This window comes from Prunus dulcis, chromosome 2, assembly GCF_902201215.1.
Source record: "Prunus dulcis chromosome 2, ALMONDv2, whole genome shotgun sequence".
NCBI classification, from domain to species: Eukaryota; Viridiplantae; Streptophyta; class Magnoliopsida; order Rosales; family Rosaceae; genus Prunus; species Prunus dulcis.
In genome coordinates this window covers 13,525,844-13,544,652 of record NC_047651.1, presented here as the reverse complement: position 1 = coordinate 13,544,652, position 18,809 = coordinate 13,525,844, and the positions used below count along the sequence as shown (strand labels likewise).

Genomic DNA, 18,809 nt, shown 5'->3' with positions numbered 1-18,809 from the left:
CGAGCCTGAAACTGAGTAGATACCATAGTACAAAACTCTAGAAGGATGGAAGCAACATTATGTTTATTTTTCAGTAATAAAACCCAAGTGAGTCAGGTACAATCATCAATAAATATGACGAACCAACAAAATTCATTCGAAGTAACGCGAGCCGGACCCCACACATCAAAATCTACCAAATCAAAAGGCTTTTCTGCTTTACTGTCACTTAAAGAAAACACAATGCGATGGCTCTTTGCCAAAATACATGTCTCACACTTAAAAAATTGGATTTATTATAAGAGCAGAATAAAGATGGAAACATAAACTTAAGATAGCCAAATGACGGGTGTCCCAAGCGAAGATGCCATAACCAAATTTGTTGTTTGTCTTTGACACTGCAGCTTTGAACATTATTAACGACACGATCAGGAACTGGTGCATCATGCAATGTCAAATAATATAGCCCCCATATCCATTTACATTGCCAATCACCTCGTGAGTCTTGAGATCCCAAAAAAAGCAATGTGTAGGATAGAAAGTAGTAGAAGCATTAAATGTATCAAGTAATTGACTATAGATAACAAGTTATAATGGATAGTGGGAACTAGTAAAGCACGAGATAAGAACCTAGTAGGAGTGAGGGAGATTGTTCCATCCATCGCTAGTAATTGGAGAGGGCAAGCCATTAGCACTAGTTATATGGGTCATGGGTGTTACTAGACCATCATCAAAAAATTTAGCATAATAAGTCATATAATCAAAAGCACCAGTGTCAATTATCCAAGTATTGGAGCCAAATTTGTAGAAGCAGCAGCAACAACACCAATAATGGTGTTATCACTCATGATTGTAGCAGAAACTTAACAGATCATGACAGAGTACACAACGGAACACATCAGAGACACAAATACGACCGATGCATGAAGACAGGATTGACATGGACACGGTAAAGGCAGGAACACTACAACACAGTACACAAACCCAAGAGGGCACACATGAAACTGGTAGAAAGAATATGAGGCTAGAACACGGGTGGGCACAATCCACAAGTCACCAAAAGTCGGCTATGCCAAGTCAAACAATATGGGGTAGAATATTTTCTGATATTTTTTCATTCTCCAAAAGGAGGTATATAAGTGTGTAAACCCTAGCAGGGTTATATAAGGGAACAAATAAACTCCTAATTACACAAGATTTGTAAAAAAAAAAAGAAAAAAAGAAAATCCTAATAGAATAGGAAATAAATCTCCGAATAGAATTAAAATCTTGTAGACAAAAGAAACTAGAATATAATAAATATCAAAAAAGCAATTTAAATCAATTTTGAATTAGGATTACTCTAGTAGTTGCACTCTATTTTCAACACATTTTCGAATACATTACACTTAGCACCAATTTTTTATATAAAAAAAAAAAAAGAAATAGCAATAAACACCATATCTATCATACACTTGCGAATTATGCATATACGGAGTTGATCAACGATTTGAACAAACGAACAAAGGGTTGTTGATAACGCTTAAGCCTTTCAATTTTTATTTTTAATAGCAAGGAAGATGGAATAAAACTTCATATAAAAAACTAAGGGCCAGTTTGGCATTACTGTACTATGAAAATAATCGCTACTGGATTTGTTGTGAGAGAAATCAGCTATGAGAGAAAACAGTTTGGTGTTTGGTAAGATGTTTGTACAATAATCAGTTTCTAAGTGTTTTGTATTTTTTTTTTGTTAAAGTGTTGTGAGCTGTGTATAATGACTAAAAATGGCATTAAGTTGAAATGACTTTTCTGTTAAAGTGTTTGATAAAAGGGAAATCACTTTCACTTTCACTTATATATATTTTTCAACTGATTCAACAAGAAAAACTAACACGAAGAATAGAGAGGTTCAAGAGAAGGGGGGAACTATGTTAAAGAGATGGCTTGAAGAAGAAAAGGGATGCGAAGGAGAAAACGCACGAAGAGAAGAAATTGTGTGAAATAAATTGGGGGTATTTTTGGAAGTTTGTAAATCTCATTAAACCTAGTGGCTCTTTAAAATTGATTCCCACATAATCAGAAAATGAAAACACCTCGTTAGCTGCTTCCCTTTATAGCATTTTTTCACCACAAATTTTAATAATAAGAGATTTTCTCATAATTTACCAAACGGGCTAAGCTTCTCAAATTTTTTTAAAAATCACTTATCATCCTAACTAAGAATGATAAACGGGCACTAGAACAACTTACATTACTCTTTTGCTTAAATGTCAAAATGGTCATTGTGTTTTACTGTGTTGACCAATTTAGTATGTGTTTCCAATTTAGCCAATTTCTGTGTTTAGCATCGGTAGCCAATGTGGTCCAATCCGTTAAATAAACATTATAAACATATTTTTGTTTCTTAAAAAACCATTTTGAAACTAATTTAAAAAATTGAATTAATTTAAGATATTAAAACTTCAATTTTAAAATTGAATTAAACAAATCAATGTGCCTTTATTAGGTCTGAAGCCGGCGATTTTTAACTGGGTCAACGCAGTGATCATCGCATTCCAGTTAGCCACATTTCCTCCTTGAGTCATTTCAGCAAATATCTTAATAGCATTTCCCAGATAGCCTTTTTGCACATACACAAAGATCAAAATAGTACAACAGATAATGTTTTTCCTTGGGAGATGACCATACAATGTTAAAGCTGCTTGTAACTCTCCCATTAGAAATTCAAAATTTATTTTTTAAATTAATTTCAAAAAGGTTTTTGTTTTTGTTTTTAAACAAAAAGGTTATTTAATGGTGAATCTAATAGATTGGATCACATTGACTAACGATGCTAAACATAGAGATTAAATTAGAGAAATAAAAAATATATGGACTAAATTGGCAAATACAGTAAAACACATGGACTATTTTGACATTTAAGCCTTAATATATTTTCTTTTTTGTTTTAAGATTTATTCTCCATTACTTCATCTCTATCTCTCATCTCCTTCCATCTTTTAACAAGAAAATGAAAACTGAAAAAAAGAAAAAAAGAAAAAAATGTATTACCATTTGAGCCCAACCTCTACACAAAAGTTGAAGGAATATTATGCAAAAGAGGTTTTGTGAAAATAATTTAAGACTTTAAGGGATTCAAGGAGTTTTGTGAAAATACGAAGAAACTGAAGGGGTATTGGTGTAAATAACTCGATTAGTGTATGCATATATTTGTTTGACTGTTTTGTAGAATCAAATTTAAAACTTCTTTTGATTGTGAGAAGAGAAATGTCGTTAAACTAAAGGTTAGTTTGTTATTTAAATTTTTTCTTATTATTTACCTGATTGAATATTAATTTAAATATGATAAAATTCGCGTATTGATTTAAAACATATTAAGTGTGCAGCACGAATTAGGTGTGATTTCAGTTGTCTTCTATGATTGAGGTGTTGCCGTGTTAGATGTGAAATGTTGGCGTGGCTGATCCATATCTCTGTGCAATCTTATCTGCACAGTGTCTTTTTCTAAGGTGTTCTTTTCTTATCTCTCCCTGCTGTAGTTTTCCATATATGGGACAAAGTGGTGCATTACAGCAAATAAAGAAAATGAAAAGAAGAGACAAGTGGAGAATATAGAGTGATCAGCAAATTGATTATAAAATATGCAAAAGGAACATTTACAAGCAGAAGAAACTTTGACTTTCCCAGCACTGATCAGAAGAAAATATCATTGCTTCAAGATACGGAAGAGAAAAAAGCTGCAGAGGTAATTAGTCGTTCACTGTGGGCGAAGAGCAGAAATATGGCTGAGGCTGTTGTTTCAATTGTCACTGAAGGCCTAAAGCCGCTTGGAGATTTCATCCTTCAGGAAGCCAACTTTTTAAGTGGAGTCGGAGAGCAAGTTGAGCTTGCACAAACCGAGCTACGACTGATGCTGGGCTACCTGAAAGATGCAGATGCCAAACAAGGAGAAGACGAAGTGGTACGCGTTTGGGTTGCAACTGTTAGAGATGCTGCTTATGATTTGGAGGATGTGATTGAGACTTTTGTCTTGAAAGTGGCTTCCAAGAGGAAAGGAAGCATGACAATAGTCCTGAAAAGGTTTGCTTGTATCTTGAGAGAAGGATTTTATCTTCATAAGACTGGGTCTGAAATCGAGAAGATTACAACCAAACTTTCTAAGTTGAGGTCCAGAATGGAATGTTATGATATCAAGGCAATCGGGTCAGGGAGTGAAGGTAGTTCTTCATCTGTTGAGAGGCAACATGATCAGAGGCTAACCTATGCTCATTTCAGTGAACGCGATGTTGTTGGGATAGAGGGCGATGTACAGATATTGGCTACACATATGTTGAAAGAAGAAGAACATCAATTCCACCGAGTAGTTTCCATTTGGGGGATGGGCGGTTCAGGAAAGACGACACTTGCAAGACAAGTTTATCATCACAATAAAGTTAGGCGTCATTTTGATTCTTTTGCTTGGGTGTGTGTATCTCAACAATATGAAGGAAGAGCTGTTTTGGAAGAAGTTTTAATTAAGCTAACTGCTGCTACCAAAGAGCAAAGAGAAGAAATTGAAAGAAAGAAGAGGGATGAAATAGCAGAACTCCTCTATACTCTCCTCGAAAATATGTGTTGTTTGGTGGTCCTTGACGATGTTTGGAACACTGGTACCTGGAACTCTATAAAAGCTGGATTTCCAGTAAACAAGAGAACAAAGAGCTGCATATTGCTCACGACACGCAACAAAGAAGTAGCTTTGCATGTAGATGAAAATGGTTTTCTTCATGAATCTCGGCCACTAAATGCTAATGAAAGCTGGAAATTGTTCGAGAATATAGCTATCTTTGGAAGGGATGATACAGGTATTTTCTCAACCAGCTCTTTCATCTCGATTTTGAACTTATTTGTCAATAGACTAATAAAAACTACCGCATTCATGTAGATCAAATTATTTTCCTTTTCTTTTCAATGGAAATCAACTCTTTTCAAACCGTTGTACTTTAGCACACACCCGTTGAAAATAATTCTTGGCCAAGACATTATTAATGGACTATAACGAAAAAGACAAGCAAACCAACCACGAAGAAAATTGCACACACACCAAAGCCAGCAAACAAACCAACCAAGTACACAAGAATTTAAGACGTTCGACAACATGCCTATGATCGCTTTGAGTACAAAGAACAACTTTTGTTACAAGAAAATCCCCTTAGCCTCTAGCTCTCTATTACACTCACACCATTGCTCAACCCCAAATTTGATGCCTTATTTATAGCTTATAGAACTTGGGTTAGAATTTAGCTTGAAGTAGGAAACCAAGCCCAATCAAAACCCTATTAAAATATGTATAAAAAAATGCATCATTATAGATGGGGTTGGGAAAACCGACAGGTCTCTCAAAAAGAGTCAACTGGCCGCCCTAAAAACAAGACTGCCTTGTATGAAACATCGACCTCCTTGGACTAAACCGATCTGTCACCATAGCAGGACTGACCAATGGTTGCTGATGCTGCTGCTCTAGGGAAGAAACCAACCGGTTGGATGGCCAATCCCAACGGTCACCACATGAGAAAATGAGATATAACAATTAACAATATCAAAATCCACTAGAGAAATTGAGTAAATCTTAAATATATTGATTGAAAATAAAATGAATAATTTAGGATGATCCAACACATTCCTTTTATACAAGAGAAACCCTAGACTTGCTAGGAAAGCTAATTAGAAAATAAAAAGGAAATAATAAAAATTTCTTAAAATATTCTCAAAATTTTAAACGCTGAAAAGTTAAAGTAAACCATAGAATTTGACTAAAATAGCCCATGCATAATAGAAAAGCAGTGAGTTGCACTTGTCACGCCGTTCTCTTTGAAATGATAGGTCATGGTTGGGGCTCATACTTGCACATATTGGGCTTTGCTGCTGTGACGACATGTGCGCTTGTCCAGTTGTTCCTCGATTAACTCGGTCATGTGTTCTACATCAGTCATTTCCACTTCAGAACCCTAAGTTATTTTTAAGATAGAGCGGCTCATCTTCATGAAATGCATACAAGTCAGCAATATTTAAAGTGCTTGAATTCTCCATGCATTGTCATTAATCTTCCTTAGAATCTTGTAGGGACCATATTTGCGGGATTGTAACTTGCGATAAGTACCCACTAGAAACCTCTCATTCTTCAAATAGAGCATGAAAGAGTCGCCTTCATTAAACACCTTGACTAGCCTATATTTGTTTTTGGTGGCTTTGTATTTAGCATTGGTTTACTCTAACCTCTCCTTGACCTCATTCTTCATGTCTTGGATGTTTTCTGCCATATGCTCAACTATGGTACTTACACCATGGGCCTTAGATAGCTTCATTAAATCAATCACATGGTTAAGAACCAAAGGGTAAACCAAAGTGTAAACCAAAGCGAAAGGTGATTTTCCTGTGGCATTGTGAATACTATTGTTATAAGCAAACTCAACTTGAGGCGGTGCTTTATCTCACTGTTTGGGTTTGTCTCCATAGATGTTACGGATCATGTTACCCAAAGTTCTATTAGTAACTTCTGTCTGGCCATTAGTTTAGGAATGTGCAGTACTGCGGCGATAAAGGGCAGTTCCAAACTTCTTCTACAAAGTAATCTAGAAATGACTGAGGAACTTGGTGTCACGATCATAGGTGATGGATTTGGGCACGCCATGCAAACAAACAACCTCTCTAAAAAAACAATTTGGCTATGCCAGCAGCATCATTCGTTTTCTTGCAAGAGATTGAGTACGTCATCTTGGAGAACCTGTCAACAAAAACAAAAACAAAAACAGAATTTACTCTCCTTCGTGTATGGGGGAGTCCTAACATGAAGTCTATGGAAACGTCCTGCCAAATATCATTAGGCACATGCAAAGGCATATAAAGACTAATGTTTTGAGATTGACCCTTAGACACCTTACAAGCGTAATACTTCTGCACGATCTTTCCCACATCATTTTTCAAAGGATGTCTCAAGAGGTGAAAATTTGTAACAGGTTGGTTGCAAACACCCTTGGACCAAATCTCCTTAAAGTCTTCATCGGCTTCATACAGCCTAATCAACAACTCATATCCCACAACCTCTTTAGCCATGATAACTAGCATCTTTGCCTCAGGGACTTCTATAAGTTCAAAAAACCTCTTCACTTCAACAAGCCAATTCAATAAATCTTCAACTTATAAATGCCCTTTGAAATATGGAATTTTAGTCTTCAAGCAATAGTCTTCTTGGCGTTGGCTACTGGGTTAGGCATGATCGTCATGAATTTCTTCCTCCGGCTCCACAACTCTATCTTCCTGACCAAGGCGCCAGGGAGGACGTCGTTCGTTATGCCGGTAGTCCCCTCTGTCTTTAGCTGGCCTTTCTTGGTTTCCTAAGTTCTTGGTTTGACATAAACCCTCGATTTCTGTATTGAATTCATCACGGGTGATTGGTTCCCCGTCTCCATAGGCTCTATCTTCTCCGTCTAGATGAGCCATTGAAGGCACTTCGTGTAATAACCCAAACCAAAATATCTAAAAATTAGGATTGCTTTATTCTACCCAAAAGACGATTTTGCCCTCGCATATTTAATAAGGGAAAAAATTGACTTTTTGATCGAGAAAGAATTTGGCAATTTCGCTTGCGCCGTTGCGTAGAGCAAGGCGAAACGAGTCCGTAGACACGGAGTAGACCCGAATCGAAGTTGTAACGAAGAAAATACGATCAAAATACCACGAAGGGCAAAATGGTAATTTGGTCAAAAAGTCAGATTTTTATCTCTTTCTCTCTTCTCTCTCCTCATTTCTCTCTCCTCTCTCTCTCACTCCTCCAGATTCGCCCCAGCCTGCGACCTCTCCTCCTTCTCGACGTCGCCACGGCTGCCACACCTGAAGCCGATCTCCGAGACCGGCGCCAAACGAACCACCACTCGACCGCCGTCATTTCCTGACCCGTCACCGAGTTCGCCGGAAATCGCCATTTTTGCCGATTTTTCAGTTTGAACTTTGAGCTCCTCGTTCTCCCTCAATTCTCCACCAAATCGATTGAGTAAGGTATGATTTCTCAGCTATTTTTCGTGTTCTAACTGATGGACGTATGGGTTTCGATCGATTTTGACTCTAGAACGTTCTAGTTTCGACTTGAAAATCGGCTGAAACTTCGTCCGCCGTGATCGGCTATTTCCGGTCATTTTTTGGGGTATGTCCAAGAACAAAAGTGACTCCAAATAGGGTGTTTTACCTAGAATAGGAGTTTGGAGTCTTGGTTCTGAGATTTTCCGGCAACCCAAAATCGCTTTGGACACCCAATTTGCCCGTGCGTGTGGCAGCGCGTGGGCGAGGGTGGTGAAGTGACTGTGTAGTTTTGTGATCCTCGTGTCGTCACGAGCGCGTAGGATTTCGCGAATCTCAATTCGGAGTCCGTTTGAGCCCCGAATGGATTTTCTATATCGCGCGATCCTTGGGTGCAGTGTCGTCAAATCGTTGGATCGCACTGAATTTTGGATATGTCGGTCTACATGATTTCAGGATCGTGTAGGATTCGACGATTGCGAATCGGAGTCCCGGAAACTCCGAAATCGCGAACCCTAGGGCTAGGGTTTGGATTTTAAGCGATAACGCGATTTTGGCCAATCCGACCGTCCGTTTCGGACCAACTTGGCGGAACATGGTTCCTCCTCTGTAAGGAACCTTCAGAGAAGCCCAGATTGGCCATCGGAGATCGTGGACCCCACGGGTCCTGGATCGGCCGATCTGGCAGCTTATCGCTTAGTGAGACTTTGGGTCTCTTAAGGCCGTTCTAACTGTCTAAAATATAATTATAAAATCTTTTAGAAAAGAAAAGTCCACTCACTGATGGTCCGAGCTAGCTGGACCCTTCGAAGGTCCCTCCTGCGGGTCGATCGGACCCCTGGTGCCTGATTAACCATGAATAATAAATTAATAAACTGTTGAATAAAAAGAATTTAAATTAAACACCCTACCCCGGCTCCTAGAAATACGTGTGCTCAATTTAAAGTTACTCATATGCCCACGTTAGCTTTTTAGACAGTTAGAACGTTCTAGAGTCAAAATCGATCGAAACCCATACGTCCATCAATTAGAACACGAAAAATAGCTGAGAAACTATACCTTACTCGATCGATTTGGTGGAGAATTGAGGGAGAACGAGGAGCTCAAAGTTCAAACTGAAAAATCGGCAAAAATGGCGATTTCCGGCGAACTCCGGCCACGGCAACGGCGGCGACGGGTTAGGGAATGACGGCGGTTGAGTGGTGGTTCGTTTGGCACCGGTCTCGGAGATCGGCTCCAGGTGTGGCGGCCGTGGCGACGTCGAGAAGGAGGAGAGGTCGCGGGCTGGGGCGAATCGGGAGGAGAGAGAGAGAGGAGAGAGAAATAAGGAGAGAGAAGAGAGAAAGAGATAAAAATCTGACTTTTTGACTAAATTACTATTTTGCCCTTCGCTGTATTTTGATCGTATTTTCTTCGTTACAACTCCGATTCGGGTCTACTCCGTGTCTACGGACTCGTTTCGCCGTGCTCTACGCAACGGCGCAAGCGAAAATGCCAAATTCTTTCTCGATCAAAAAGTCAATTTTTCCCTTATTAAAATATGCGAGGGCAAAATCATCTTTTGAGTAGAATAAAGCAATCCTAATTTTCAGATATTTTGGTTTGGGTTATTACACTTCGAGTTAGGCAAAAACATGCTTTGATACCAACTGACGTAGCTAGATATAAGGGATAGGAAAATCGAGTGATAACCATACAAGTAACAATGTCGGAAGCCACCAACAAATTAGGATCCACTAGAGAAATTGAGTAAACCTCAAATATATTGATTGAAAATAAGATGAATAATTCAATATGCTCCAATGCATTCCTTTTATACAAGAGAAACCTTAAACTTGCTTGGAAAGCTAATGAGAAACCCAAGACTTGCTAGGAAAACTTATTGGAAAACAAAAAGGGAAATAATAGAAGTTTCCCAAAATATTCTAAAAACTTTAAACACTGAAAAGTCAACGTAAACGATAGAATTTGGCTAAAGTAGCCCATACTTGCACTTGTCACGTCGTTCTCTTTGAAACGATAGGTCATGGGCCTGATGCTGAGCTCAGGGCCTATACTTGTACATACCGGGCTTTGTTGCCGCGACGACATGCGCGCCTGTCTAGTTATTCCTTGATCAACTCGGCCATGTGTTCTATATCACAACACCTCTGAAAATCATTGTTGCCGTTTGTCTTTTGTCAACCGATCGCTACCATGTTTTCTTCCTCTACATCCCAATGGTGAGCCAATATTTAAAAAAAATTTCACTTTGGCAAACAATTAATCAACCATGGACAATTGTTGACCCCCAAAATCTCTTAAACCTCTTGGATTCCAGGAGCTTTACCTTGGCAAGAAACCACTTGCCTTCAAGCACCATAGGTGAAGTGGTGCTCCACCTAGAACTAAGCTTGGGTCATTGAGATCTCTGGTGCAGAAACGAGATCCCCTGTGTTTAATTCCTTGCTCCTTGTCTCCTAACATAACTTTCCTAACCTTCTTTTCCTTATATGTATCAAACCAATCTTTATTTGAACGCATATGAAAATAGCACCCGTAATCTAAAATCTAAACTGAAGCAGAACTCTTACCCAAAGAAATTGCAATGACTTCTCTGTTACCCTCATCTGTAACCATCAAAAGTTCATCATTAGTGTCTCCAATAGACATGTTGGCTGTTTTTGAACTTTCAGCATTCTTCAACTTGTCTTCTCTTTCCATATATGACAAATTCTCTTTCTAGTGATCTTTTAATCCATACTTGAAACAACCATCTCCATCCTTAGATCCAAGCTTTAATACCACATGTTGTACTTTAGCCCGCACCAAAAAGCCCGTTATCAATGGACTACGAAGAAAAACACAAGCAAACCAACCACGAAGAAAATTGCACACACCAAAGGAAACAAAGTAACCAAGAATACAAAATTATAAAGATTCGGCAATGTGCCTACATCCTCTCTGACGATCCCCTTGAGAAATTTCACTAGAAGAATAGGAACACAATTGGTATAAAAACTTGATTTAGCTACAATGCACTTGGTTCAAGGTGGAGGCATTGACATGTTCAAGGAGATGACTCAAGCAAATTCCTGGATCGACAGAGAAAAGGTGGAGCGGGCTAGTAGAGCAAGGTGTCTAGTGGAGGAAAGGTAGAGGCTCAACGAAATCCTAGTGGCGCAAGGGCTCCTAGCGAGGCTCAAGAAATCCGTGTAGGAAGAGGTGGAGTTGCGGGGACCATGTCATTCTTGAAAAGTATGAGTGTTTGTAAAGAGTGGGTTACCCTTAACTTGGATATCACCAAGGTGGAGATTGTTGGTGTAGGTGGCTCATTAAAAGTCATGATGTTTAAGTCCCACATTGCATAATACAATAATAATCTACACGCGTTCAAAATATAAATGGTCCACTGCTAATTACACCGAGGCCTCAAGTTGAAGTCCTACACCTAGGGGTCCATTAAGTCTAGGCCAATCCAAGTATTGAATTTAGGTGGTTAAGATGGGAATAATAACTGAGCATGGTTTGACAGGTAGTACTGAAGTGAGCTCCTATAGGGCCCATTGCTACGACACAAAGGGGTTTTGACCTTTAGTTTGGAGACCACTGTATTATGCGTTTTTATACTTCATTCATCAACTGTTATCTTTGAGATTAACTCATAAACTTCTCTAACAAAATGAAGACTCGGACCAAATGGTCATTAGCAAAATGCTACATGCATATTGGAAATCTGTAAATCACGTAGAAGACAACATTCATCTTGTGTGAAAAATTTAGGTAGTTAGAAGTACTGGTACATCTTTTCCTCTTTACTATCAAGCTCGTGATGTTATCGCTGTCAGTATAATTTCTAGGAGTAGCTTGCATAATATCCTTCTATCAAGATATTGCTTCAGTACAGGTTCTTTTCATTTCATATTGTGATAGATTGTTGCAATTATTTGTCTGTTCTGTATCATCTTTGATGAATTTTTCCCACGATGAAACACTATCTCAAACATGGATTGGTTTTTGAATATTATTTAAGCGTTTGACATTCTTTTGTTTTCTTAATGTTTGGGTAATCTGCCGAATTGTCCCTTGAAATTGTGCCTTGAAATTGCACTTAATTGTCAATTTACGTTAACACATGAATATAATATAAAACGTAAAACACAAGGAAATAAAAAAAAAAAAAAACTGTATTAACCCCTTCACACCTGGAGCCACCTCCTACCACCCGCCATCATCTACACTCCACCGCCACCTTATGTCTCTCCCTGTCTCTCACGCTCCAACCAAAACACATTATCCCACCTTAAAAATTTACTCTACACACACAGTAACCACAGACAGCACCACATCCCACAGACCCAGAACAACTCCTCCCCATCCCCCATCCCCTAGCTCTCTCTCTCTGCGAACAAGGTAAATTTTTTATTATTTTGCCCCTCCTATCTCCCGTCTCCTTCTCTTCCTCCCCCCTCCCCCGTCCATCGTCGCCGCCCTAGATACGAACCCTACCAACATCGCAACCCAATCTCCCCACAGCCACCCTCTCTCTCGATCTCCGACAAACCTCGACAACTTCAAATTTGGGCTCTTTTTGAAACCTAGTTCTCCTTCCCCAAACCACCTCTCCCCAGCAAAGACCCAGGAAAATTGCACCAACCCATGAAAAAAGTTGTTTGTCTGGTAGAAGGGGAAGTAGGGGATGAGTGGTTGTGGGTCGCAGGTTGTGCGGGTCCGAATTTTAATTAAAATGATTTTATTATTGTTAACATATAAAATGACCAATTTGATCTCGTATTTAACGGGCAATTTAGATGAAATGTTGACGACTTAGACCGCAGTGGAAAATTGATAATAAAAATTAATTCAAGTCCTTAGTTTTCTTTTTAAAAAAATTCAAAGATAAATTGATAGTTATGTACGAGTTTAGAGTGCAATTCAACATATTACCCTTAATGTTTTAAAAACTCATTTTGGTTTTTAACCTCCAAGCAATGAATTATTATAATGTGCTTGGAATTGATTTTGTTTTTAACTTCCAAGCAGTGAGGTTAAGAAACTTCATAAACTTTTAGGTTCTAGAGTGAAAATAATTCAAGCAAGGGACATTGGTGATATAGAAAGCCATATGAACAAAATAGGTTAATTTTGCTTTCTATTATATTTATTGTTTTCAGTGGCTGAAATTTATGCTAAGAAGGAAGAACTAGGAAAGAAGATGCTTCAACATTGTGGAGGTTTGCCATTAGCTGTCATTGTGCTTGCAGAACTTCTAGCTAGAAAAAGATCAGTTGATGAGTGGTATAAAGTGTATAAGAATGTTGATGTATATATAAGGAGAGGCACAAACCTTGAACCTGAATACAAAAATCAAGGCTATAAAGGTGCGTCATGGGTGCTGGCATTGAGTTATGATGACCTACCATATCGCCTAAAGTTATGCTTTCTATATTTAGGCCATTTTCCTGAGGATTATGAGATACCTGTGAAAAGATTAACTCAATTATGGATGGCAGAAGGTCTTATATCTTCAACATCTATAGACATGATTGAAGATGTATCATATGGTTGCTTAACTGAGTTGGTAGAAAGGTGTATGGTTCAAGTTGGAAAATATGGTTCAACTAAGAAGATCAAAACATGTCGTCTCCATGATCTTATGCGAGACTTATGCTTGTCAAAGGGAAATGAGGAGAACTTTTTTGATATTGTCAATTTTGCTTCCACGGCAAGCAAGGCAGCACCTATCGGTAAAGTTCGAAGACGTGCCATCTATTTGGACGAAAAAGTTGATTATTTAGCCCCCACAAGACATGAAAGAGATGGCCAACTCAGGTCTCTGTTATACTTTGGCAGCCTCATATGGAAAAAAAAAAATGATAGAAAAAATGTTCAATGACTTCAAATTGCTTAGAGTTTTGAAGTTTGAAGAGATGCGTTTTGAAGTAAAGTTGCCCAGTAATATTGGGGATCTTGTCCACTTAAGGTTTTTAAGTCTGAAGAATAGTGAAATGAATCAATTGCCATCATCTGTAGCTAGTTTGGTGTGTTTGCAAACTCTAGATGTACGCTGTAAAGATAAGGTGGTGGTGAAAATACCTAATGTGTTTTCAAAGATGGTACAATTGAGACATTTATACATGCCCTATGAACACAGCGTAAGTGAGAAGCTGTCATTGGCTAGTCTTGGCAGTTTGCAGACGTTAGTTCATATTTCGAACCAAGACTGTGATTTCAAAGAACTTGTTCAATTAAAGAATCTTAGAAAGCTGTCGGTACATGTAAGGTCAAGGAACTTTGAAATTTTGGAGGAAATCTCGAAAGCGGCAATCTTCACAATTAACCGTGTTCAGTCTCTCTGTGTGGTGTCTACTTCAACGGATATATTAAAAAGTATAGTATATAGATGTCGTCATGTATCCAAGCTGAAAGTAAAGGGGCCAATTGGAAATTTACCTGAAGATCTCCCAACCTATCCAAACCTCACCAAGCTAACGTTGTGTGGTACATGTCTCGAGGACACCCAGATAAGAATACTAGAGAAGCTGCCAAAATTACAAACCCTTTGCCTTGGAGATGGAGCTTTTGGGGCTGGTTCTGGAAATTTGTTTTGCTCGAGTAAGGGCTTTCCTTCTCTTGAAGTTCTTTACCTTAATGGTTTGTCCGAATTATCCTATTGGGGGGTGTCCGAAGAAGCCTTGCCTAGCCTGTGCAGATTGTACATTGAAAATTGGATTACGTTGGTAGGAGTTCCAGATGGGCTGCAATATGTTTCTACCCTTAAGGAAATAACCATAAAGTTGATGCCTGATACATTCTGTAGTCGCCTTCAGGAAGGAGGAGAGGATTTCTACAAGATCAAACACGTCCCTTCTGTTTTATTTGAGAGTATTGTTGCTGGGCAGTGGGACGAAGCTGTAAGGGTAATGTGTTCATATATATACCTTTTCCTTTCTGTTGTTTCATGCGAACAAAGAACTAATTACTTTATTCCTTTTTTTCATTGAAGAAACGTATGCTGCTTGCCGAGAAGAGGAGGGTTGCAGTATGTCTTCAGACCTTTCCTTTTCAATTTCTTTTTATAAAAAATGGGAATAAGCACTGATTGTTTTTATTTTATTTTTTATACTGTTTTCCTTTAGCTGTATGTACAGAAGGCTGCCCTACAATTCATTGATGCTGGCGAGCGAGCTGAAAACTGTGTCGATAATGAGGTCAATGTACGTTCTCTCCCTGTCCCAACGTTATCTGTTTGTTTTCGGTGCCTGCGAATATGATTTCTTATTCTATATTTCAAGTTTAGTGACGCAACTTGCCTTCTATGCATATCTTCTGTAGCAGTGTTGCTTATTAATGTTTAGGCATAATTCTTGTTTTACCCCCCTACACTTGAACGCCGATCTCTATTTATCTTCTAAAATTCAAATTTTCTCACTTAACTCTCTAGAAGTTTACTCCGTGTCCTACATTGCCTCATTTTGTCAACTTCATTAACAAATCTATTCATTTGCAGACGTGGCATAGACATTTTAGTAATTTCAACTATTAAAATATTTAAAATCTAAATTTAAATATAAAAATCATATTAAAAATAGTTAAATTTTTTTAAAAAAAACTGCAATTGTTTAATATCATCCCTCTCTCCCATTTTGCCTCTCTCTCTCTCTCTCTCTCTCTCTCTCTCTCTCTCTCTCCCCAAGTTTTTCAGAAACTTTGGGAGCTGCACGAATATGATAAAGACCATTAGAGCCATTGCCAACTCCACATAGTAACTGTTAGAGTCCATTATAAAATTATTATTATTATTATTATCATGGGAGAAAATACGTTCTTGCGGAGTGCAGACACGCACAATTATGGAGTTAAAATATACACAGGCTAAAGTTGACTTATGCACGAGCCTAATTATGGTAAATAATAACCTTAGGCTATCAATACAAATCAGATTTCAATTATTCGAATTGAGAATGAATTGAATTGAATAGGAGTTGGATTGAGAAGAATTAGATTTTGGAATCCTAATGAAGTTGTTTACTAAACCATATAAAATTGGGGTAGGAGTGGTACTAATTATTAAAATGTCCTCATTGTTGAGTTAAAGCATATGGCATATTTGGAATTAAAGAAATTGTGTGAGGATATAATGGGTAAAAAAGATAAATTTCTAATGGATGAATTCTCCAAGAATTAGAATACCACATCCCATTCAGGAATTGAATTCCTAATTTTATATGGGCCCCTCTTACTTTTCAATTTCTTGATGTATATGAATGCTCTATAGGCGGAATTCAATTCATGATGAGAATTCCAATTTCTAATTAGTAAACACCTGTCATGATCTGTTGGACTACAGAGGTCCAAGAAATTTGTGGTCACTCACCGTTGGATGTAAATTCAACGGTTCACTCACTCTTGCACTCATTTTAAAAAACATTTTTGAACCATTGGATTAATATTCAACGGTGAATGACCACAATCTTTTAGACTCATGTGGTACAAGAAATCGGAACTGTAGTAAACACATTATAAATGGTGATCTATCAATGCATGATTTGAGTGAGACAATCTTAACAATGATAAAAACTTCCCTGTAACAGCGATGCCACTGTCAACAAACCACGTAAGTGTCACAAACCAATGAAACGTCGACAGCTGGCAACTAATTTTACTACTAATTTTAAATATTAAAAAAAAGTGCTGTACCCATTTTCTCTTCTCTCTCTTCCGCGTCCCTCTCTCTCATCCATCATCATCCAGCATTCCTCTTTCTCTCTTCAATCAGTAATCCTTCATAAGCCACACTTGGTATTGATCTCTCAGTTTTAATTTTAGTAAGTTATATTAATTGGAGAAATCTGGAAAATTTGTAAATGAGTTGAGAAATTAATGGATGAGAGAGAGGGATGCAGAAGAGAGAGAGGAGAAAGTGGGTTCAAAACATTATTTTAATATTTAAAATTGGAAGTAAAATTAGTTGCCAGCCATCGACATTTTATTGGCTAGGGATACTTACGTGTTTGCTTCCCTGTGACAAGGAAGTTTTTCTCCTCAAGAACAATGGTTGTGGAGAAATTGATGCAGTGGCTGGATTATTCTCTTTATTATATTTTCGGTTCAGATTATATTAATGTAGTATATACTAGTTTGCTACTCCCATAAATATTTCCGTATTATTGTGCAGGTGTATGCTAAGAATCGACCAGCTAAAAACTGTGAGTAATGTTGGTTCGATCCCCATAATCTATTGATGGTTTGAATCAAAATGGCATCTCAACTGTCTCAACTGGCACTGGCATCACTGGTGGATCCATAGAGGCACAAGGAGATGCACACCTCCTCTCGCCGGAAAAAGCTTTGAAGTTGCCGGAGTTTGCCCCTCAGCTCTACCTTGGAGGTGCCCACCACTTGTTCGAATAAATGCCTCAGCAACCTCTCTTTCTTTGTTGCGATGGTGCGCTGGGTGCAGCTTTTGTTTTGTTTTTTAAGTCCTGGCCAAATGACGTCGTTTTGGCCAGGCAAAAAAATAAAAATAAAAATAAAAATTTTAAGACCAAACATGAAGCCTTATTTCCACAATTTGGAAGAGTGTTTCTCGGAGTCCAAGTTGGAATTAAATGGACCAAGGGATACCTTGCGTTGAATGATTCTTCACGAAGCTTTGCGTGCTCTTGAGTCTTGTTGTAGATCCATCCCTCTCCTCCAAGTTTGAATGCTTTTTTTTTTTTTTTCATTTTTTTTTTCAGGTTTTTTTTCCTTATGTGTTTTTATATATATTTTATAATATGTATTTTAATATTGTTGTTTATTTTAGAGAGATTATTTTTGTTTTCTGATTTGGTTATCTTTGTATAATCATAAACCCTAAATCCTCTTTCGAATAATTCAGGAATTTCTTTTGGCTTTTAGCCTTTTAATATTGCCCATTTCCATGAAAATTTCTGGATCCACCGCTGACTGGCAGTTCCCCAGTAGTTGAACCAATACTCACATTAGAAGATGCCTAAGTTGGTCTTGTATTTTGGCATGCACAATAAAATGCTGTGAGCCAATACTACGACTATAAATATCACAGCATGTTGTATTCTATTTCTCGTGTTTGCAATTTGCAGCTTCACCGTCTTGATGTGTTAATGCAATTTATAGTCTACAATATTTATAATATTGATGAAATATCAAGGATATTATCGTTTTTTCGAATCACGGATATTTCGGAACGCATCTATGCAAATATCGTATAAATATCGATAATATCTGAAAATATCAATGTCAATAATTTCGTTCACACTTCAGCAATATTTTGTCAAAATATCGCTATAATATTGAAAATATTGATGTAATGGGGAAAAAAAAAAAGAAGAAAAAAAAGGTGAAAAAAGGAAAAAAAACAGAAAAGGGATTTGGGCCCTTCCCATTTTACTCATCCAACACTTTAACCATAATATCACTTATATTTTTTTGATATTATGCTAAAATATTTATATTTATATTATTTTGTTTTGAATTCTTTTTGCAATAAGAATCAAATTTTTACATGTGAATGAATATTTGACCTTTCCTTTGGGTGGCATGTTAACAAATACATGCAAAACTATTTTGGGGATTTATTATTTGATGACTACTCTTCACAATACACTTACTCTACACATAGAGATGATGAAGATAATGAAAAATTTGAACCTCATAGGAACTCTATGTGGTATTAAGTCACTCATGTATCTTATCATGCAATATATAAAGTGTAAAATTTTGTAGTAAATTATTATATGTAAATGATTATGGTGTGTTTAATCTTTTTTCATTAATTGCTGATCGGTGCATAT

At 37.6% G+C, this 18,809-nt stretch overlaps 1 protein-coding gene across 1 annotated transcript; it reads left to right on the top strand.

Annotated features, from left to right (window-relative positions):
- Positions 1-3,520: 3,520 nt before the first annotated feature.
- Positions 3,521-17,710, top strand: LOC117617608 (probable disease resistance RPP8-like protein 2). Its single transcript, XM_034347053.1, is given in 6 exon segments — positions 3,521-4,805; positions 13,167-13,845; positions 13,847-14,912; positions 14,999-15,034; positions 15,132-15,209; positions 17,171-17,710. Coding segments are annotated over 6 exon segments (2,961 nt in total). The 5' UTR covers positions 3,521-3,742; the 3' UTR covers positions 17,210-17,710.
- Positions 17,711-18,809: the final 1,099 nt, after the last annotated feature.